Source organism: Giraffa tippelskirchi, chromosome 9, assembly GCF_054371585.1.
Source record: "Giraffa tippelskirchi isolate mGirTip1 chromosome 9, T2T-mGirTip1v1.2.pri, whole genome shotgun sequence".
Taxonomy (NCBI): domain Eukaryota; kingdom Metazoa; phylum Chordata; class Mammalia; order Artiodactyla; family Giraffidae; genus Giraffa; species Giraffa tippelskirchi.
The window spans coordinates 27,463,553-27,486,646 of record NC_137283.1 but is presented as its reverse complement, the minus strand read 5'-3'; the positions used below and the strand labels follow the sequence as shown (position 1 = coordinate 27,486,646).

The following is a 23,094-nucleotide window of genomic DNA, read 5'->3' as shown; positions in this document are numbered from 1 at the left end:
ACAGTGGTAGGTTTTGAAATGTCTTGGGAATGTATCAGGAACCTTTCAAGCCCACAGTGAAGCTCACATTTTCTAGACTTCAAATTTTTTATTTTGAAGTTGAAATTTTATAAATGGTCACGAATATTTCAGTTGATTTTCTTGATTTTTTTTGAGAACATGTCTACTGGTTTCTTTTGGTCTTGAATAAGCATTATTTATTTGACATTCCTTTCAAGTAAAAAAGGCTTTCTATGTAAAATAGCTCACTCAACTGGCACCAGTATTTAACTTTTTGCTACTTGAGATGTCTGCAGTATTTTGTTAGGCAACAGAAGTTCTTTATGTATATTTTTTATGTTGTTGTCTGTGCTATGCTAAGTCGCTTCAGTGGTATCCAACTCTTGCAAACTTGTGGACTGTAGCCTACTAGGCTCTTTTGTCCATGGGATTCTGCAGGCAAGAATACAGCAGTGGGTTGCCATGCCCTCCAGGGAAACTTCCTGACCGAGGGATCAAACCTGCATCTCTATGTCTCTTGCATTGCCAGGCAGGTTCTAGTGCTACTGGGATGTTAAAAAGACATGTGTGTACTCAAAGATTGAGATTTAATTAAGTTAGTAAATTTGCTTTGTTGAGCTTTCCAGTAAAATTGTTTGTTTGTTTTTAATCCTGATTTTGTGTTGATAAAGAAGGTAACAACTACTGCCAGTATGGTTTGGTACTGCTACTTTGATTTGTGCTGAAGTGTTGGCCATTTTACCCCCTGCTGCTTTTGCACCTGCTGTCATTGCAAGTGTCAACTCAGTGGAAAAGTCAACTCTGCTCTTACGAAAATAAATAGCTTTGAGCTCTTGGGGCCACACTTTGAGAGCTGCTGGCTTAGTTTGTAGGGTTGCTGAACTGGGTGGAACAGTGATTGCAGGCTAGCAGTCTTAGCTTGCTTAAGTAGTCTCCAGTGTATGAGATCTATCTGCTGCCACTAATGGTTATAGTGTTTGGAGGAATGGTTGGCGTTCCTGACCCTTGTATCTCTTAGAATTTCGGTTATTCAGACAGATTTCGTCACAAAATTTCCTTATGTTAATGGTAAAATGTGAGGGGACAGGAATAAAAAGATGTTTATATCTTCATGAACAGATGTGAAAGTTACATACAGATATTAATGAACTTTTTACTTTGCAAGATATGTCTTGTATAGAACGTGAGGTATATATGCCTTTTAAATGATAAAATTCTAAAAATTTTAGTTGAAAGCAAAAGAACTAGGAGAAATTGAAGTTTATTTTACTATTTAACAGATATAACAAGATAAGAAAATTTACCAGTCTATATAAGCATTATAGGGGGCTTTCCAGGTCACTCAGTGGTAAAGAATCAGCCTGCCAGTGCAGGAAACGTGGGTTCAATCCCTGAGTCGGAAAGATCTCCTGGAGGAAGAAATGGCAACCTACGCCAGTATTCTTGTCTGGATAATCCCATGGGCAGAAGATCCTGACAGGCTCTAGTCCATGGGGTCGCAGAGTTGGACACAACTGAGCAAGTAAGCACACACGCGTACGCATTATTTATACCTTGCATGTTAAGAGCTTAGGGTATGGGAGTCATTCTCATTTGTCCACTTAAAATTGTAAGTGTAAGATTGGGACAGTTTCTAATAACTTATTTTAACTGGAGACAGTAACACCTCCCTGGTTTGTCATAAGAGATGGAATCAAAGTAATGTTTTTAAAATGTGGAAAGTGGGACTTAGACAAGAAGCTTTCAACTAGAAATACCAGTAGTTAATTTTCAAGATTTTAATCTGATTTAGGTTTTGTTTAGATCAGGAGTTTGGGAGAATTGGATGGAACCAAGTAGGAGCTTGTGAGTTAGATTGATCAGGCGTGGTGCAGGCTGCTGAACAAAGTCATTCTCACGACTACTTTTCCTGATCTTAATTTTGTTAGTATTAGTGTTGTGATGTATTTTTTCTTTATGCTTTTTGTTTAAGAACTGTGACTCTACATGGTGTTATATATTTTTTTTTAATTTTTTATTTATAGGATTCAGTGGTCCCAATTTAAAGGCTATTTTATTTTCAAACTGGAGAAGGTGATGGATGATTTCAGAACTTCAGCTCCTGAACCAAGAGGTCCTCCCAACCCTAATGTTGAATATATTCCCTTTGATGAAATGAAGGAAAGAATACTGAAAATTGTCACTGGATTTAATGGGTATGCATTTAATTCTGCTTTAAAGGTTTAATTTTTAGCAGATCATTAAAGATTTTTCCTCTAAGTTTTGAAGTGTCTAGTTGTTTGATAACTGATTATTCATTAGAATAAGCTCTGTCTCATGATATATAGATAGATAGATAGGTGTTATTGAGTTCCATTTTACAAGTGTTTAAAATTTTGGCAGCTTTTTTTTTTTTTTAACTTGAACCACCTTTGTATGGTTCAGTGGCATTTAGACTTCAAATGTGTGTGACAGTGGAAATATCAAATATTTAAAATGTTTTTTCTATTCATTTTATATTTGATATTATAAATCTATACTTTGGAACTGCAACCTGTCATTGAGGTAAGTAACATTTCTTTTAAAATGAAAAGTAATTTATGAAAGGATTCTACTTAGATTCTACTTTTTAATTAAAAATATTTTTGTAAGAGTCCCTTTTACCCTCCAGTAAGGAACCATTTTAGCCTCTTATAAAACATTGCACTGAAAAGTTACTGTCCACTAAAAATGAAGCTGACTTTTAAATTGTGTGTCATACTCTGTTATTTTAAATACTTTCTTTTCAAGACTTTGTATTTTTAGGGCTCCCTTTATTGAAGACAAGAAGTATTTTTGAAGTTTAAATTGGCATAGTTTGGAGTGTGGAATGACAATACCTAATTTAGTGAATTGTGGGTACGTTAACCATGAATTTATATTTAGGGACAGTTTGTGATGGGATTTCATTTGTATTTTTAGGTAGCATGAATGGTCTCAATTTTTTCTTCAGATATTTAATCACATGGGATTTGCAACAAGATAGTGTAATTCACTTAACCTTTTATTTTATGTCATGTTTCCCTGCTTAGCATTTTGACTTAATGTATCAAATTCTTAAACTTTGATTTTGGATATGTTGCCGAAATACTTCTGAGAGAAGTTAAAGCTGCTCTTAGGGGTTTGGGATTGGAGGGATACTTGTTTTCACTGTGTACCCTATTGTATTAATGAAAATTATTCAACTGTATGTATATATTTACTTACTAATTTTTTTAAAGCATATACCAAGATGAAGCCACATGCTATGTATTGGAAGTATGTTACATAAGGCTTACTATTGAATATGTTTAAGAATACTTCTTGGGGATGTTTATAAATAGTGCAGAGGTTGATGGTACTTAGACATTATGGTAACTCATCTTTTATTTCAGTAAGTTATGGCTCATTTAAAATTAAGAGTTATGGTCAAACAGGTCAAATTATACCACTGCTTTGTGAATGTGAAGCTACTTGTGATTCTAAATTAGTAATACCATTTTCAATTCTTACACATTAAATTGGATGAAACACAGCTATGTAGGTATTAAATATTTCTCATTTCTTAATTTGTTAAATAGGTACTGGAGTGGGTACCCATTTCCTTCTCCAAGGTATTTTATACACACATATAATTTGTTAAATAGGTAATTGACCTACCTCTGAAAATGACTTGAACAGTCATTATATGCCTAAGCATACATAAATATAATTTCTTTTAAAATACTTTTTATCTTGAACTATATTTTTAATTTATATTTTTACTTTGATATTTCAAAATGGCAGTTTACAAATTATTTTTCTTAAGCAGAATCCAAGTCTTAATCAGTGATACATTAGTATTTTTCATTTTTAATTTACCCATTTTTATCTATATCATAATATATTGATATGTGGTACATTGAAACATCTTTGTAATATTTTTCAGTTTTACTTTTGTGTTTGAATATACATTGATTAGTTGTTGCTCTAAAAGTTTTTTTCCTCAAAGTGGTGAGTAAAAGTAGCATCTTTTTCACCTAGTTGGAGGGTTTGTCTTTGCCAGTATACCTCTACTGCTCTTTGTAATAGATCATCTTTTAAATTAAAAAAGTTACAATAATGTGTCCATAATTTTATAAATATCCTCAGTTGTCCTAGGAGTATATGAAGAAAAGAAAGTAGGATCATGTTGTATGCTAGCTGTATTTTACTTTTAGAAGCGCTTTGATATTTTTATATCAGTACAGTTATCTGTGTGTTCTGTTTGTCTTTATTTGAAATGGCTGCATTATTTTCTGTTATAGTAACAGATTATGTAGTTCATTTTTTCTGTCCCCTTGGTGGACATTTATTTTTTTGGCTGTCACAAGTACTTGTATTGCACCTCCTTGTACATACATTTTTGTGTATGATGAATGGCGTATGTTGAATTTATATATAGATTTATTGTTTCTTTTTTTATTTTGTAGAAAAAGTTACTAGGTTATCATGTATGCACACTTAAAATTTTTATTAATATTGCCAGATTGACCTCACAAAGTATTTTCATTTATGCTTCTGTGTTATATGTAAATGCCGTTTATTTTTTCAGTATTTTTGTGGGTATGTCTGTGGATTTGTGCCTCTTTGATTGCAAGTGAAATGGAGCATGCATGTCCTTAATGACTTTTATGAATTGGTTTCTTTCATATCTTTTTTGGTTTTTCTTATCTTTCAGTGATTTTCTTATTGGTAAGTTCATTTTGCTGTTTTTGTTTTTAATTAGTGAAAGGTCTATAATAAATGCTTCGAATTATTTTGGCATGAAAAGATTATTTTCTAAAACTAGTATTATTAAAGTATTAGTTGCTCAGTCATGTCCGACTCTTTTTGTGACCCCACGAACTGTAGCCCACCAGGCTCCTCTGTCCATGGAGTTTCCCAGGCAAGAATACTGGAGTGGATTGCCATTCCCTTCTCTAGGGGATCTTCCTGACTCAGGGATTGAACTCCGGTCTCCTGCATTGCAGGCAGATTCTTTACCATCTGAGCCATGAGGGAAGCTTGTCAGTATATAAATTTTTCCTCTTTTAAGCGGAAATTATCCATTTACTTGTTGGCCGGGTTTTCTGAACTGTAAGATTCTGGACACCAAGAGCGGCTATCTTTTCATTACAAGGCCTAGAAGAGTGAGTGCCTGACTGTAGTAGGTTATCAGACAAACAGATACTGAATGAATGAGTGAAAGGAATAAAAGCATGTTTCTGTATTTATACTTTGTTTAATGGGGCATGGTAGAATTACATGGTTGAATGCTCAAGGTTACTTTTTTAAAGCTTTTAGTCGTATTTTCTTGTCCTTTTAAAATTACTTTTGAACTTTATCATTTTATAGAAGATGGTATAGCTACTCTACAGAGCTGAAGTTAAAGTTTCTTAGGTGAGAAACACCAAAAATTAAAAATTAATGAAATTAGAAACTTCAATGAATGGTCAATTAAAAGACATATGTTACCATTTTATGCCCTAAAAGACATACGTTACCATTTTATGCCCTAAGTGTGGCATTATAATGAAGAGTATCTGGGATTACTCAAAGCAGGCCATTTATGAAAATCTGCTTCTTACCATAGATAACTATAAATATAATTTAGAAACTGATTGTAGCCAGTAGCTCTTTCCTATAATGAATGGTACACAAGAGAGATTTTGAGAGGGCGAGAAAATATAACTTACATTTCTTGTAGTTTTTAAAAGATCATTTTATATCCTCCTGATTACTAAAGTGGAAGAATAATGAATGTAAATTAATTACTTAAGTCTTCCTCTGCTTTTGACAATCTGTTAGACCTGAGACCTCTCTAAAATTAGCGGTAAGCTTCCCTTGCTGAGGGTAGTTGAATAAAAGGGCATGGCTATGTATTTATGAGCCCATCTAGGCAAAGTGCACAGCCATTTGATACCTAAAAATCTTTGTTACATCACTCCTAAGGTGTCAGTGGTAACTGAGGAGTGCTTTATCTTTTGGCATGATGGCCTGACTATAAAATTTTTTCTCTGAAGTTATTTTTTTAAGTTATTTTAATATACATAATTAGAGTTTGCTTAGTCCTGAAAATTTTCAAATGATGGTTTGTTTGTTTTTTCTTTTTTAAAATTTGTTTTTTAATTGGAGGATGATTGCTTTACTGTGATTTGTTGGTTTCCGCTGAACCTCAGCATGAATCAGCCACAGGTATACATGTGTCCCCTACTTCCTGCACCAAATGACTTGTTTGTACGCTTATGTGTACCAGTGCAGATACCTCGTAAATTTCTGCACCTGAGGGTTTGCCGCGTCATATTTTTTAAAGGTTTATATACAAGATTTTCAATACTTTAAAATCTAGATTGTAGATATAAAACATTTACTCCTTTTTTTATTTTATATTGTTTGCTTTATAGTTAGCTTAAGATTATTCAAGGATGAGAGAATGGGTTCTAGCCTTTTGTTGCTTGATTCTTTTACTCCTTTTACCTATTGCTTGCTGGTGTACCTATTCCTCTTGGGGAAAATAGAGTTATTGCATTTTATGTTCATTGTTTGTTGAGCATATTGAATCTACTAGAAGAAATTTATTTTTTTTTTCTTTATTACCTTTTTTAGCATAACTTGTTGAGACTCAAGATTGCTTAGTAGCCTTCCCTGCTTACTCCCCTTACTGCCTTGCCTTGTGTGATGGTAATAGGGTTTGATGTGATGCTGTCTTTAATAAAATTTTATAATTGAAAGAGCGGAAATAACAGAAACCTAATTAATTTTTCTTAGCATTTTTATTTGAAGCAAGTAAAGTAATTCAGGCACTGTAGAAGGTGATTAACTGGTTAAAAGTGGTGTCAGTTGCTGCAGGTTTAGGGGAATGACAGAGATACTCGTTTACGGTTATTTACCATTATTGAAAGGGCCAAATTCTTCTTTTTCTTAACTTAGAATGCTGTTTTCAATAAATCCCAATTTCTAACATTTGTTTTGAGGTATAAAATATATGCACATGAATATTTATGACATGTATATATTTATACAGATGTTAAAGCCTGATCCAGAAAGAACATATTGCTTTAAGTAAGATTGTATCACAAGATTCCACTGGTGATTTCTAACTTCTGTAGGACTTTAGAGTAAACAAAACTCAGTACATTTAATCTTTGTTATCTAAGAGATGCTTAAGTTAATTTCCTCTTAAATAGTAATTCTGTTAACTAAGACAAATGTGGTCATTAATAGAAAATAAAGATGTAGTAAAAGTCATACCTTTATACATAAAAGTTATTGGCTATTTTAGCAGTTTTTAAATCACATGTCTGATTTTATGGTTAGCTCTTTAGCCTTTTACTTTAATGGTCTCTCTGTTTTAATTTCCTTTATCTTTTTTTATGAGGAACATTGCTTATATATAATGTGTGTGAAAGTCGCTCAGTTGTGTCTGACTCTTTGTGACCCCACGGACCATACAGTCCATGAAATTCTCTAGGCCAAAATATTGGAGTGGGTAACCTTTCCCTTCTCCCAGGGATCTTCCCAACTCAGGGATCAAACCCAGGTCTCCCACATTGCAGGCGGATTCTTGACCAGCTGAGCCACCGGGGAAGCCCAATATTATAACTATATAACATACATATAATTATACAATGTAGAAGTAAGATAAAGATTTTTTTTTTTGATGGATGCTTTCTTTCCAGCTGAAAATCTTGTTGTATATCCAGAATATTGGCACATCTTGATTATCAAACATTTAAACAGATAAATTAAAAAGTATTAATTTTAGTCACTTAGAATCTTTCTCAAGTTAAAATACAAGACTGGAAATTTTAACTTTAGAGCCTGATGTTTACAGTCTCTCATTTATGCTTAGATGTCTTTCTCTGTTCAACAGCATTCTTGATATTTGAATGCCCATAGCTTTAGGTACATAAGATTTGAATTTTTTTTTTTAAGTCAATAGATGGGGACAGATTGCAGGCAAATTAAGGTATATATGTAATGTAAAACGTGTGATCCTGTTTCATCAGATTTAGTTACTTTTTGGAATTAAAAGGAGTATTTTTAAAAACATTTTTTGCTTTGTTTCACCATGGTTGGTCTCTGGAGGGTTTGTGCCTTCTCAAAATCTACAGTAAATGTCAGATGAAATTGGGATAATGATAGGAACTAAGATTTATTGAACACTTCATAAAGTATTTCAGGCCCTGAGTGATTTATGGGCTTCCCTGGTAGCTAGGCTGGTAAAGACTGCCTGCAATGCAGGATACCCGTTTGATTCCTGGGTTAGGAAGATCCGCTGGAGAAGCGATAGGCTACCCACTCCAGTATTCTTGGGCTTCCCTGATGGCTCAGCTGGTAAAGAATCGTCCTGCAATGTGGGAGACCTGGGTTCGATCCCTGGGTTGGGAAGATACCCTGGAGAAGGGACCGGCTACCCACTCCAGTATTCTGGCCTGGAGAATTCCATGGACTGTATATAGTCCATGGGGTCGCAAAGAGTTGAACGCAACTTTCGCTTTCAAGTGATTTATATGCATTATGTATCAGCGCTCATGATAATTACTTAAGAAGTGTGTTTTCAGAATCCCTGTTTGCCAGAAGAAGTGGTGAAGACTTTAAAGAGGTAAATTCAACCTGGGCACAGTGTCCCAGAGGGTTAGCCAGAATTTTTTTTTTTTTAAGCCATACTACCTTATATGTAACTAATGTTTTATTAGATATTGTAGACATACTTTTTTGGGATTTGCTTAACAAAATGCACGCTAATCATATCCATAACTTCCTAAGTTTTTTTCTTCCAGTTCCTTATGTAATCTTAATTTTCATCTTATGATGTAGACAAGTAATATATAGGTAATGCAGAGTAAACTGAATGCATTTTAAATAACTCCAAATATTTTTCTACTTAATTGTTTTACGGTGCACCTTTACTAATAAATATCTTTCCCCATTCTCCCAATTTTGGGATTCTGGTTCATATTTTGCATTGAGAGTTAGTAGCGTTCATTTTTGCTTTTTTTTTCTTAGCACATGTCTTAATTTAGCTAATGATAATTTTTTATTAGAAAAATTGTTAATGTCTTCAGGAGTTAGAATAAACTGTCTTGTGTGCTTATGTGTAGTGATAGAGGAGCAGAAAGCAGACCTTTCATAGACTCGTACCGAGCATTTATTTTGGATTTATCTGGTTTATTTTTATACCTTCTTTTAAAGACCCACGTCAAATTAAGTGTTGCCATGTTTATGCTCGATTCCCTGGCATACAGTTAATTCTTTCTCTGTAGCACTGTATAGACAACTTTATTAGCATTTGTTGTCATAATTGTTTACCTTAAGTGTCTTTCAAGTCTGCTATTGAGTAAACTAGCTTTGTAGTCGGCTCTCACGTTTACGTGAAAGATTAAAAAGTACAAACTTTATGAAGAGATCTTCAATGCAGTTGTGAAAATTATAATAATTGTTTCCAGTGGGTACTTTGATTTACAGGAAGTGTTTGTATTTTGAAACTGTTCACTTGAGTGAGAGTTGTATAACATCTTAGTGCCATCTATTGGACACTCGGTAAAATGACTTAAAAAGCTTCTGAAAATGTCTTATCGTAAAGTTACTTTGTCATAGGCTGACATTGTTACACAAACATAATACATTTTTCTTTCTAAAGCAGTATTGACATTTACCCACAAATACAGTGTTAATAATTGACTACCATTTTACCTACTTTTCTAGAGAAAATTAGCCAAAACATTTTAGTCTAAAACCACGATTAAGCAGGAAGTTGGAAGATTCTCATCTTTTATGGTTAATTTTAATTTAAGAGAAAACACTGCTGTCAGTGTGTGAAGGAAATTTAGTTGAAGGAATAGACATAACTAGACAATATCTGTTTAAGTATTTGGTAAATAGTATTTGAATGCCTTTAATAACTGGATCCTACTTTGCTTATTTTATAAACTGTATAAAAACTTTTAATTACAGTATCACCCTGAGATCTTCAGTGAGGGAATAGGGTTGGGGAGGGGTATGTGGGTGGTTAGGATTTGGAAAGCAGAGCTCAACAAGGGGCACCATGCTGGTATGTCACTAATATTCTGAAGTCTGTGATGGTAATATATATATGTATAAATTATATATTGAATGTCATGTATGTGAAGAGATCCTGCCCTTAAGAACCTTTCACTCAAATATGAAAAAAAAGACACACTTTGGAAAAACAAGATGCTTTTGACAGTGTATTTTACTCTGATTTTGAAATGTAAAAATAAAATATTACTCTTTCTCAGAAACTCAAAGAACTTTGCTAAAAGAATAGTATTGATGCTAAGAATATAAGAACTAAACATTGTTGGTCCAGCTAAAAAATGTACATTTATAATTTTGTGTGTGTGTGAGATAGTAGAAGAGAGAACATGGAATTTGAAGTTCGAGAACCTGAGTTTGAGTTCTGCACTACTAATCACTAAATTGCCTTCCATTGTGGGAGAGAAAGAATTTTGTGTTGAACTGCCTGTAAACAATAAACAACTTTGTAAATAATATCTATTAATTTGAGGCTTTTTAACTGTCTTTATAAGGAGAATAAGTAGATTTTATGTGGCAAATACTGAAGTCTGAAGTTTACATACACACGTTTTAGCTGCATTTATCATTATCTCTGGTGAGATTTTGCTATTCATATTGTAATTCTGAGGAATGCTAATAGTGTGTGAGATAAAAACTCACTGATTTATAAAATCAGTTTAGGTCCAATTTATGTTTCAAATTTGTATTTTCTATGATCAAGTGAAAATTTGATTGTGGTTGTAAGTATTTGGTAAAGTTGTCAGTAAGGTATTTACCAAAATATAGAGTGTGTGTGTTTGTATATATTTTAGGTCTGATGAAACATATAGGTTATATATAAAATTGTATTATGGAGCAGAACCGTATAATACTTTTTCATTGGAGTCGCTTTTTATATTCTGTCTGATAACAAAACATTTGTAGTTTATTTGAACACTGTAAAAAAAAAAAACTTGGTGTGCAAAAGAATACTTGAGATCAAGTTTATTAAATAAACTCTCACTTGTTTATTTGTGTTGCCTCTCTTATAAACTTAAAATTGAATTATCAGAAATAAGAATGTTAAAATTTTTTCTCAGTTTTGAAGCTTTCTGTTCATTTTAGATGTTCTTTTTTATTGCTTTTTAAGGGAGGGGAGGGGAAATTGTTTTTAAAAGAACAGGTGTGCTTATTGTCTTGCCTAAGTTTAGGTGATTCATCCATTCATTTGTAGCATTTTCTTTTGTAGCTTAACATGGGTGACTAGATAAAGCTTGAAATGTCAAGAGTAATGTTTCTAATTGTCTTGAAAATTAATAACCTTAAACTATAAAATTATATTCTTTTGCAGTATACCTTTTACTATTCAGCGACTATGTGAATTACTAACAGATCCAAGGAGAAACTATACGGGAACAGACAAATTTCTCAGAGGAGTAGAAAAGGTATGTATTGTATAATGGAATGATATTAAACTGTAGCATAATAGATTTTCTTTGAGTAGGCTCTATTTCAGGCATCTTGTCTTGAAATAGTTTTCTCAGCCTACCTGAAGTTTTTCCCAAACTGTGTTCTAAGTTTCAGAGAAAGATTTAATAGAAGGAAGGCAGAAGAGTGCTTGGGAAAAGCAGCTTATTATTGTCTCTTGGAAATTCTTAATATATCTCAGCATATTAACAGTTCTGAGAAGTTTTGTAATTGATATCTTAAAAATAGAGGGTTTTGCAAACTTATCTACAGAATTCATTTCTTTAGTTCTAGAATTCCAAGGTATACAACTTGGAAAATCACTAATACAAAGCATTTAAGTTAGGTATTGAGAAGGATTATGTCACATTTAAGAATATGAGAAGAGTTAGGTTTTTTGTGGGTGAGGAGATGTTCGAGGGCAGAGCATACTGAACAAAGGAAATAATCTTGAGAGACAGCTACATCAAAGTGTTTGAGGGAAAGAAAAGCAAGACATTGGCTTGTGTGGAGTGAAGAATGAAGGAGCTGCATGTGAACTGAGATTGTGGCCCATTGGTTTTACTAATTCCTGTAGCGATTGATCCTAAAATATAGTCTAGTATACATTTTAAGGTTGTTTTCAAATGCCGTTTATTTTACCCTTGGAGCAGGAATCCAAAATCATTACCTAGTGATTTAAAATAGATCTTAGGGTCTAACTGGATTAATGTGTTTCTTGAGCTCTGAGGGCAGGAAACTGAGATGGTTCTTCAGTAACTTACCAGTTCAAAGACTTCAATACTTAAATTTTGGCAATCTTTGGATGAAAAGGCAGTGTCGCAGTAATCATAGTTGTGTGACTGTGGGCCGGTTACGTATTATCTAAGTCTCGGTTTCCTCATCTGTAAAACGTGGACCATAATAGGTCTGTGAGGAGGATTAAATATAAAGCACTTCCTTTGGCTCAGCAAGCTTTCAATGAATATTAAACTATTGATGAAGTTATGATTATCAGGAAGGTTATAAAAAGGTTTGCATCTCTTTCCCTGAGGTGTATCGTGCTACACATAAAGCTTTTGAATGGGTACTGCTTTACAGGGAAATTTATTATTATAGGCCTAAAAACTTCAACCTCTAAATATCTTGGTGTGATTCTGTCTAAAATAAGAACATGGTTCTGTTCTGTTACATACAATACATAAAATACATAATGTCAGGGCTACAAAGGAATTAAGAAAAAATGAGACTGACAAACAGCTTAGTAAGTTATTAGATTTTGGTCTGTTGCTACTGTTTTAGTTTTTGCTTTTTTATTGAAGGTTTTTGTTTTTAGCCATTTCTTTTATTAGTAAAAATGTAATACATGGAAACTTGATACCAGGGTGATTTTGGGAAATTAAAAACAGGTTAACTTTATGTTGTACATTTCCTTATATTAATCAGTAAATTTTTTGTTATTGCAGAATGTGATGGTTGTTAGCTGTGTTTATCCTTCCTCAGAGTAAGTATAGCTACTTTTCTTTTTTCCTAGTATATTCTGTTCTTTCATTTTTAATATATGTCTTAAAAATATGTTGCAATTATTTTATATATAATTAAGCATGGTAACATTTGTAAATACTTACGAAACTTACCAACCAGTTCCCAGAGTAGAATATTACCAATAAATATTACCTATGTTTTTCCAGTGAAAAGATTTGTATTAAATAGATTCATGATTTACTGCAATCTTAACATTGTTGGATTTATGTACTATCTTGATGACATTGCTCTTCATGATGGACCGTTATTTCCGATTGTCATGAGTTATATAGTAAATTTAGGTAGCAGTGTAGGGCACATTCCTTGGTATCACTGGTATTTTATTAGGAATGGATGTCCTGGGGATTACGAAAAGTTTAGCACAGTGTCCATGGCTTCCATTGAATGTCAGTAATGTCTCCCCTACTTCCACCAAAAAATGTTTTTATTCATTGCTAAATGTGTTCCCTGAGGATATGGAGTGAGGAAAGAGGGATTGTAGGAAAATATTGCCCCCTGTTGAGAAGCATTGGTTTAATGGTTAAAATATCTGATTTCATAAAATGATTACGATGAATTTGTTTCAGAACTCTTGAAGAATATTTTTGTGTATTGTTAAATGAGATACTAAGATAATTTCATGGTTATTTCTCTGAGAAGTCTTTTGTTTGATTCTGTGACGTTAAAGTCTTAACAAAAGATCTTTTAGACCCTTGATTCTTATCAAAGTTAACTAAACTATCCATAAAAAAAGTTTTTTTCCTCTCATAGGAAGAACAATTCCAATAGTTTAAATCGAATGAATGGTGTTATGTTTCCTGGAAATTCACCAAGTTACACTGAGAGGTGAGATTATTGATTTTTCATTATTCAAAGAGCTGCAGTTTCTTAATTTTGAATAGGAAACTCAGTGTACTTTTTAAAAATTAGGAATTTTATGGCAGGTATAGGATGATATACCAAAAAGAATTAATTTGGTGACCCTTGGTTCTGAAAGTATTTCTGTGATATGTGCATATAAACCTTGGGAGGGATGACTTTTTTACAAAAATGGGAAAATGATGTTCATTTCTCTTACCATAGGTCTAATATAAATGGGCCTGGAACACCCAGGCCGCTTAATCGACCAAAAGTTCCTTTGTCAGTTCCCATGACAACAAACGGCTTGCCTGAGAGCACAGACGGCAAAGAGTCAAAGCAAAATGAGGACAAAAATCAGAGGTTTGTATGTGATTTATTTTTGAAAAATGTTTTGCCAAAAAAGTTACATTTATTGATGGTTTTTCAGCCCTCCTTATTTATTATTTACAGTTTACTGTTGTTTTGAGGAGGAGTAAATATTTTAATGCACTTAAAAAGGGCATTAGCATATGCTTACGATGGGCAGAGAAAAGACTTAATTGCTCGTTTGGGAAGATTCTGTTTATAAAAGGGTGTTAAGAAAATGATCATGATACATTTTTTTCTTTTAGAAAATTACTTGAAGGAGAAGATACTTGCAAATGAGTTCAGATTCTGTGTATCATTTCTCTTTGTAGATCATAAAAGGATATCTTTTTATTGACATCCCATCTCAAATTTTCTTATCACATTAAGGGAAAGAAGTGAGTGAGAGGAATTAAGAGTGTGTCTCTATGAGGGACTTGGAAGTTTTATTGTAAGAGGACATTTAACTAACTGAAGAATTGAACACAAAGGTCATGTAATTTATTCAGTAGACCTAGTGGGAAATGTTGAACAGTTTAGGTGTCCTTGGAATTATTCTCTTGTTTTTCTTTGCCCAGATGTTATAATTTAACTTGCACAGTGAAAGTTACACATTGTTAGAACTTAAAAATAGAGTGTAAAAGATGAAGAAACGGTTTTATTAATGACACTTTTAAAAATATTTACAGTGACTCTTCAACATCTGAATCAGAAGGTTCCTCAGTGAGCCCTATAAAAAATAAACATCCAGATGAAGATACTGTGGAGGCGGAAGGGCATGAGGTAAAAAGACTCAGGTTCGACAAAGAAAGTGAAGTCAGAGAGATGGCCAGTCAAACATCTTCCAGTGAAATTTCCTCAGTTATGGTAGAAGAAACAGAAGCTCCGTCTTCATCTCAGAATAAAGACAAAGAAAGTAGTTGTCCCAGGCAGCACTGTGCAGAAGAGGATGAAGAGGAGGATGAAGAGGAAGAAGAAGGTATTTAGAGACCATCTGTAAAAGGGTGGAGTAAGGAGATCCTCAAATTCTTGTACTTCATTTTTGCGTGAAAGAATTTAACATAATGGAACTCCTTATAATGCTGATGTTGGGTTTTTTCTCCCACCTGTATGTAGTTGCTGCTGAGTTTCAGGGGATATGATTGGAACTGTAGAATATCAGAATTCATGAAACTTAACTGTGGAGGTATTTTGAAAATCAAATTTAACTACAACAACATTTGCTTATTTTTAGAGTCTTTTATGACATCAAGAGAAATGATCGCAGAAGGAAAAAATCAAGAAAAAGAATCTGATGATGCCTTAACTGTGAATGAAGAGACTTCTGAGGAAAATAATCAAATGGAAGAATCTGATCTGACTCAAGTTGAGAGAGGTTTACGTTCTGAAGGTAGTGAAAATACAGGTCCTGTAAGTAGTGGTTCTGATTGCCATGAAACAGAAGAATTAGTAGGATCCAATTCCAGTAAAACTGGAGAGATTCTCTCAGAATCATCCATGGAAAATGACGAAGCCACAGAAGTCACAGATGAACCAATGGAACAAGACTAACTATTTAGAAATATTTAGATGCAGTATTTTACATACAGTTCTGGTTTTACACTGTATAAAACGTTTATGTAATAAAGTGGACCTTTAGTTTTACAAGAGAAGCAGGTTGTAAAATAAAATACTTTATGGGATAAATCCTGAAAGAGTTATTCATGTAAGAACTGTGAATATCAGCTCCTCTGGGTCCTGCTTACCGCTGACTTTTTTTTGGTCTGGTCAAATCAGTGGTTTGTGTATAGATTTTTTTTTTTTTTTTTTTTTTTTTAGGGTTAAAAATTTTAAACTGGAAAATAATTTTGAAAACTTTTTTGGAGATTATCACATTTAGTTTATTACATATGCAAGAAAGCTTTTATCTTGTCTCTTTCTGACAGCTCTAGTAGTTTTCATATTTTGGTCATAGTTTCAGCATTTTAACATGTGAACTATAGGGTTTCATGCTGGTTTCCAGATTTTATTGTTTGACTATGTACAATGGAACTTTAAGTCATATATACATATATATATTATTCTAAGGGGGAAATATTATATTTTTCTGTTTCTATAAGAGATGAATACAGTGGATACTTTTTCTATTGGTAATGATTGAGTTCACCTCTTTCAGAAGACAGTTCCGTTCTCTTCTGAGTAATTCAGATAAAATCTGGCCCCTGTGAAACCCTGGAAATCTTAAGTCTGTTGAAATACCAGGTTAAACACATTCCAAGAGATCTGTTCAAACTAAATTCTTTTGTATACTTCTGAGGTGCCTGAGAAAAAGACTTCATTATTTATGAGAAAATGTGCTTTATCTTGGAAATTGTGTTCAAACATTAGCTTACTATTTTGTAGAATGAATGCTTATAAAGCTGACATGAGACCATCTCAGCAGAACCAGGCGGGTTCCTTTACTTTTTGCTTGCTTTTCTGAACATTGTGAATATTACACATTTCTTTCTAAATTATTCTAGAGTATACAAATGTCAATGGTATGAAACACCACTGTACTGGAAAAATTAATATATTACTTTAGTAATGTACCGGAGCTAAATGACTGAAGCTTTAGGGGTGCATAGAAGCCACCATAATTTGTATGACATTTTGAAGTGAATTAAATATTTTTGAACATGCTTCTTCGACAGCCAGTGTTATATTTTTCAGATCAACACAAAGCACAATGGTTACTCTAAACTCAATATTTTCAAATTCACATATTTAAAAGTCATGCGCAAGCTGCAGTTTCCCTGTCTAAATTACTGGCTGCCAAATTTATACCTGTTTCTTCAGCTGTACCTTTTGATATTTAGAATTTTTAAATTTCTGTAAAGTAGATTTTGTAGAATGTAATGTGTTCACTGCCTTTGTGAAGCGGTATATAATTGTATAATTTCTGTGTGTAAACTGAATGCTTGGGCTTTCAATATAGTATTCATATAAAGCAATAAATATTAATGTTATGAAATACTCGAGTACATTTTTATCAAAATATACAAGAATCCCTTTTTTAATTTCAGATACCTGAAGTACACAGATGAACTTATAAAACCGATGCAAACATTTTCTCACACTGTATCATATGCTCTGGGGTGACTTGGGCAGCCACCACAAGTTTTGCATTTTGACTACTTCAATTGCTATGACTAAAAATACCAAAATGAGTTGGCTCCGTTTATGTCTGTAGGGTATTATACTACTGACTGACTTGACTGTCAGGTTCACAGCAGCTAGATGATATTATTTGTGAAATATGTCTCATAGTTGAAATAAAAACTGAGTATTGATTTATTTACTGTATCCAAGAGAGAAGAAAAATCACACATTGTGAATTTTTTTAAGAACTTTGCAAAAAATGTTAAATTTTAAATGTGACATTCATTTGTAGTGACCTATTCTTTATTTTGTTAAGGGATATTTTGCCAATGAGAATAGATTTTAAACATTTTAAGTTTAGAAAATTTGAAATTTTCTTTAGAATATTTATGAAGTCATTGTCAATAAACCTATTCTTTAAGATCCTGTGACCTTTTGATATTTTTTATTTTAATTGTGCCATGGACCACTTGTAAACTGAATTACTTTTGTTGGATATAAGTTGAAGATTTAGCATCATGACTTTGAGGTCTGTGGTTTTATTTGTATACTTGCAGTTGCTATTTTTGCAAGGGCAAATGTATTTCTTTATTAAATAAAGTACAATAATGGTGAATGTACCAAAATGCCATCACTCAACTCTATGAGAGATATGCATTTTAATCTATAGTGTAATAGTTTTAATATTTATTAGATACTCTTATGTTGATCATAGATCAAACTTGTTGCTGTTTATACAGATAATTGTAGAATGCTCATGGAATATTTTCTTTAGGATAGATGGGATACTTCTGTAGTTAAACTGGGAAACCTTGTTCAGCTGGTTTAAGATACTGATGTCTGGTGGGAAGTAAACTTCCTCATGTATGCATAGATGCACTTACATAGACTTTGCTTCATGAAAATGTCATTTCTGATAGTAACTGATTCAGATGTGTACTTTTAAAAGGCTAATTTTAGGAACATTTTCTTAACACACATCAGCAAAGTCATATTAAAAAATCTAAAATGAAAAAATAAGACCTCTGGTTAAAAATACTATTTTCTGTTTGTCTTGAGCAGATTGTTTACCTGTTAAGACTCTAGACTCTGAACCCAGCATGTAAAAGAGTTTGAAATGCTGATGGAGAGTGAGAATATGTATGTAATATGTTTTTAGCACTTTTCCTTTTAAAAAAGTAAAAGCATCCTAGAACATTTTTAAAAATAAATCTTTGGTTCTGAAAATATTGGCGGACAGAAATGAGCAGTGGGAAGTGTCCTATTTTAAGTGTTGATTATTAGATAAATTTAATCCACTTAGGGTTTATTGTAACTAGGCCTTTGAAAAGTGTGGATGGAGCGTTAGAATTGCCTACCGGAGCTATAAAAACCCTCTGGCTTGGAAAGGCATCCCAGAAATTCTGCGTAAGAAGGTGTGGCCTGTTAAAACATGGAGGTTCAGAGTATTTTGTTTTGCTGGTGTAGATAGGCATGTACTTATGCATTTTTGCATTTGTAAAATCAGCAATTTTTCAGATAATGTAATTGTAATATACTAGTTTACTTATAAAGGTACTTGGGGCAGAATCTAAAGCTATGATGTTTGATTTTGAGAAATGTAACTTGTGGTAAGGACAAAAATGCAACTTGTAGAACCAAAGGAAATAAAAATTGTGGATAGTGTTTCAGAATGTCTTCTGAACCAGGAGTTTCTTAAATACATTGGTTTTGATCAAATGAAGCTCAGTTCTCTCTTGAGATTTGTGCTAATCATAAAATGATTGAATGCAAAAACACCTTGTAATTTCATATGGAATTATTATAATTAGGTTTATTGGATTATTGGCCTGATAAGAATGCTAGTATGTATTGGTTAGAATACATCTAATATTTCACATTTTAAAAATAATTAGTACACTTTCTTCAGAATTTTCTTTTATTTCAACTTGGAGCCTAGATTACTTTGCCAAATAAATGTATTATTTTCATAATGCAATAAAATATAAATTAGAAGAATTAATCTATGTGTGGAGTTACTTTATTTGCCATAATTGTATGAAATTAATAAAAATACATTTTCAGTTCTGAAAATATTGAACAGAAATGAGCAGTGGGAAATGTCCTATTTTGAATGTTGATTATTAGATTTAATCCACTTTATGGTTTATTAAACGCCTTTGAAAAGTGTGAATGGAGCATTAGAATTGTCTATCAAAGCTTACAAAACCCTCTGGCTTGGAAAGGCATCCCAGAAATTCTGGGTAAGAAGGAGTGGCCTGTTAAAGCATGGAAGTTAAGAGTATTTTGTTTTGTTAGCATAGATTTGTTTTGCTCCTCCTTCCAGCCCCCTGTCTTCTCTTACCTTAGGTGGTTTTCAAGTTCAACAGGCATTTCTTGATCCATAGGGAGAAGAGCTTAATGCATGACTTCATTACAGCTCTTGTTGCTTAAGTGAAAACTATTTCTGCAGAGATGGTTGATCTGAGCAACTCAAACCTGATATCTAAAAAAAAACCCAGATTTAACATGCAGAAATTTCTCTTGGTGTAATTTGGTGCTAGTTGGCATGTGCAGATGTACATTTTTATTAGAATCATTTTAGAAGTGTCAGTTTTAGACATCTACTTAGGAGTGTAGAATCACCCTAAGGGGAAAAGACAGATTCCATTTTCAGTTCTGGGTTCTCATTTCTTCATACTTGGTACTGCACAGTAGGTGAAAGAAATAATGACATCTGTGGTTCTGAACTCAGAACATAGTACAAATCTGCATGTTTCTGAATTTAAATATTGAATTGCAGCTTATTCATGTTAAATCTGTCACTTCTCCCAACATTATTATTTGGGCTTCCCTGGTAGCTCAGCTGGTAGAGTCCCCCTACAATGCAGGAGACCACAGTTCAATTCCTGGGTCGAGAAGATCTGCTGGAGAAGGAATAGGCTACCCACTCCAGTATTAAACATAGGTAGTACAGAGTTTTTGGGTTACTGATAGGAAAACTTACTCTTCCACTGACTGGGAATAAGATACGTGATCTCTGGTCCACCTGCCCATTTAGAACAAAGAGTGCACTACTGTCATATTTTGACAGAGCAGCAGGGTTTTTTGTTTTTTTTCGGTGTAAAATTCATTAGTTGAGTCTGGGATCTTAGGATTGATTTATTTGTACACTTTTCAACTTTTTCTTCAAAAAGAAAAGGCAGTGTATTTTCTTAATAATAAAAACCGCTAGGGATTCCCTGTGTCCTAGAAGGAAAACTACACTGGTTTATTCATCTTTATAATCTTGCAAGCTAGTCCTGTGCTTGGCAAGTGGTAAGAGTTCAAATTAAGGGCTTTGCGGATACTGGCTGCACACTTGATTCCAGTGACTGCTTTTAAAAAATTCCAGGTTCATCCCTGAAGCCCTTCATTGCTGTTAGGTTTGGGATCAGTATACACCATTGGATGTTCTTGAAATGTGGGACCAGTTAGACTGAATCACCAGGAAATGTGATACCTAGAAACAGACTTATGTGAGTGCATGACCAGCTCCGCCTGACCTATGGAAAGTCACCACACCACACCCTCGCCTGGTAGGGGACAGGTGTTATTCAAGTGGCAAGTTGTGTCATTAGCAAAGTCCTGCTTAAATCTATGATGGGGCTTGACATTTGGTCAAGAATGCGTTGCTTCAAGAAATCTTGACTGTTGAGTAGTTTTGCAACTCTTCACAGTGCCTGTGTTTGCTGAGACTTTGAGGGATAAATACATGATCATTATTTGGCTGTCTTCATTTTGAGTCATTGTTTTTCTCTCCATTGCTTGTGATGCTACAGAACAGGGAGGCAAGCTTAACTGATGGTGACTAAGAGAATTCCCATATGCATTTAAGGATGTATACAATCTCCCACTTTCAATCTGGGCACCTAAAATCTTTAGGTGGCAACTTGTATGAATTGCTGTGTATTGGGAGAGCTAAAAGTAGACTCAGTCCATTCAGTTGTGTTTGGAGAACAGTAACTGTCAGTTTTTAGCAAAGGGCACCTTGTGACTTGAAGAGATGCACAGGACAGACATTAGTGCAGTTGTGGCAGTCTGGGAAGTCCTCTCGGTTTAGGTGGGGTTTGGTTTGGCTTTGAGGGGTGAGCAGGACAACCAAGGAGGCAGCAGGGTATAAATGGTCAGAGTACAGAGGTGTGGGTTAAGTCACAGCGTCTTAACCTTTGTGTCCCCTCCTGAGGTTCCAGTTTTCTCATTTATAAAGTGGAGAAAATAACTATCTTCCTGGTAGGGTTATTGGGAGCATTCAAGGTAATTATGGGTTTAAAGCTAGAACTCGTTCAGGGCCTGAAGTTTCTTTTAAAGAGGAGAATCGTGTATGGGGAGACAGGTATTGTCCCTGGGGAATACAACTTGGCTGGAATCGAAGTTTCAGTCCTGGTCAATACCTGGTGATAATGGTAAGCTCCAACTGAGCACTGACTTTATGGTCTGTGTGTGTTCTTAGCTGTATCATGCATTGTCTCATTTAACCTTCCCAACAACCCTATGAGATGCTTAACATTATCCCCATTTTACAGATGAGATATTAAAGGCAGCTGGCTCTGGAGCCCTTTGAAGATGGATGGTAAGTCCAAAGCCCCATGATTGTTACCAATTATGCTTCGGCGATGCCTAGTCTTGGGAGACTATAGACTTGCTGCTAAGTCGCTTCAGTCGTGTCCGACTCTGTGTGACCCCACAGACAGCAGCCCACCAGGCTCCGCCGTCCCTGGGATTCTCCAGGCAAGAACACTGGAGTGGGTTGCCATTTCCTTCTCCAATGTATGAAAGTGAAAAGGGAAAGTGAAGTCGCTCAGTCATTTCCAACTCTTAGCGACCCCATGGTCTGCAGCCTACCAGGCTCCTCTGTCCATGGGATTTTCCAGGCAAGAGTACTGGAGTGGGGTGCCAGGTTTTCTCCATTGTAGACTTAGGGTGAGGGTAACAGAGGATGCCATTCCAGATATCTGAAGATTCGCAGAGACACTCAGATTTGCCCACGTACCTGAACAGACCCAAGGCTTCATTAGTCACAAACTCAAGCTCTTGGTTTCACACTGCATGAACTTGACCATCTTAACTTCATGTTTTTTTCTATCACCACCCATGTTTTTCCAGCTAGACATTCTGAGTACATGATTGGTGGTGGTGGTTTTTTTAATGCATTATAAAAGTTAGTGCACACACACCTGGCAAAATTCAAATAGAACAGTATATACCAGACAGTTACTGTCCTACTTCCATTGCTTCCAGATCCCTCCATTTTATTCTCCACCTGAACTGGAAGGGAGATGCCCAGTACCATCCAGTTTAGGACTGGAGAGCAAAGATCTGGGGTCGATTGCCTGGATTTCCGTCCCAGCTCTGCCTCTGCTGGCTGTGTGACTGGAAGGTGAGGTCCCAACCTCACAAGGCTGTAATGAGGATTAACCATTAGAAAAGAGCTTGACATGTAGTAATAAGCACTGCATGTATATTCCCTGGTGGCTGTGAGTTCAAAAACAGCATTGTAAAGAAATTTATCTTTCCAAAGTTAACCTAATTCCACTGCAAGCACAGTGTTGGTCCCTTCCTATTCCCCAGCTTCCCTTTCCATAGTGGCTGTACATTATACACAATGGGATATCCTTGGCCTTTTTTTTCCTTCCCTGTTGAATACATTTGTGTGATAATTCTATATCAGTGCCTAGAAGCCACCCCAGTCATTTTAACAAGGACAGTGTATTTCAGTGGTAGATGAACCACAGTTTTATTTAACCAGGTGACCTCATGTGA

General features: G+C 34.4%; 1 protein-coding gene across 10 annotated transcripts in view; it reads left to right on the top strand.

Annotated features, from left to right (window-relative positions):
* PPP4R2 (protein phosphatase 4 regulatory subunit 2) overlaps window positions 1-17,185 on the top strand; it is a 54,042-nt gene extending 36,857 nt beyond the window's left edge. For 4 of the 10 annotated variants that reach the window (XM_081528303.1, XM_081528309.1, XM_081528311.1 and 1 more), the window contains 7 exons: window positions 2,025-2,195; window positions 11,369-11,462; window positions 12,930-12,967; window positions 13,759-13,833; window positions 14,071-14,208; window positions 14,883-15,172; window positions 15,428-17,185. In XM_081528303.1, the coding sequence (XP_081384429.1) occupies window positions 2,025-2,195; window positions 11,369-11,462; window positions 12,930-12,967; window positions 13,759-13,833; window positions 14,071-14,208; window positions 14,883-15,172; window positions 15,428-15,744 (1,123 nt within the window). In that variant the 3' untranslated portion in view covers window positions 15,745-17,185. Of the gene's footprint in view, window positions 1-1,280; window positions 1,523-2,024; window positions 2,196-11,368; window positions 11,472-12,929; window positions 12,968-13,741; window positions 13,834-14,070; window positions 14,209-14,882; window positions 15,173-15,427 lie in introns of those variants that run through there. The other 6 variants (XM_081528304.1, XM_081528310.1, XM_081528313.1 and 3 more) reach the window with 4 other exon arrangements.
* Window positions 17,186-23,094: the final 5,909 nt, after the last annotated feature.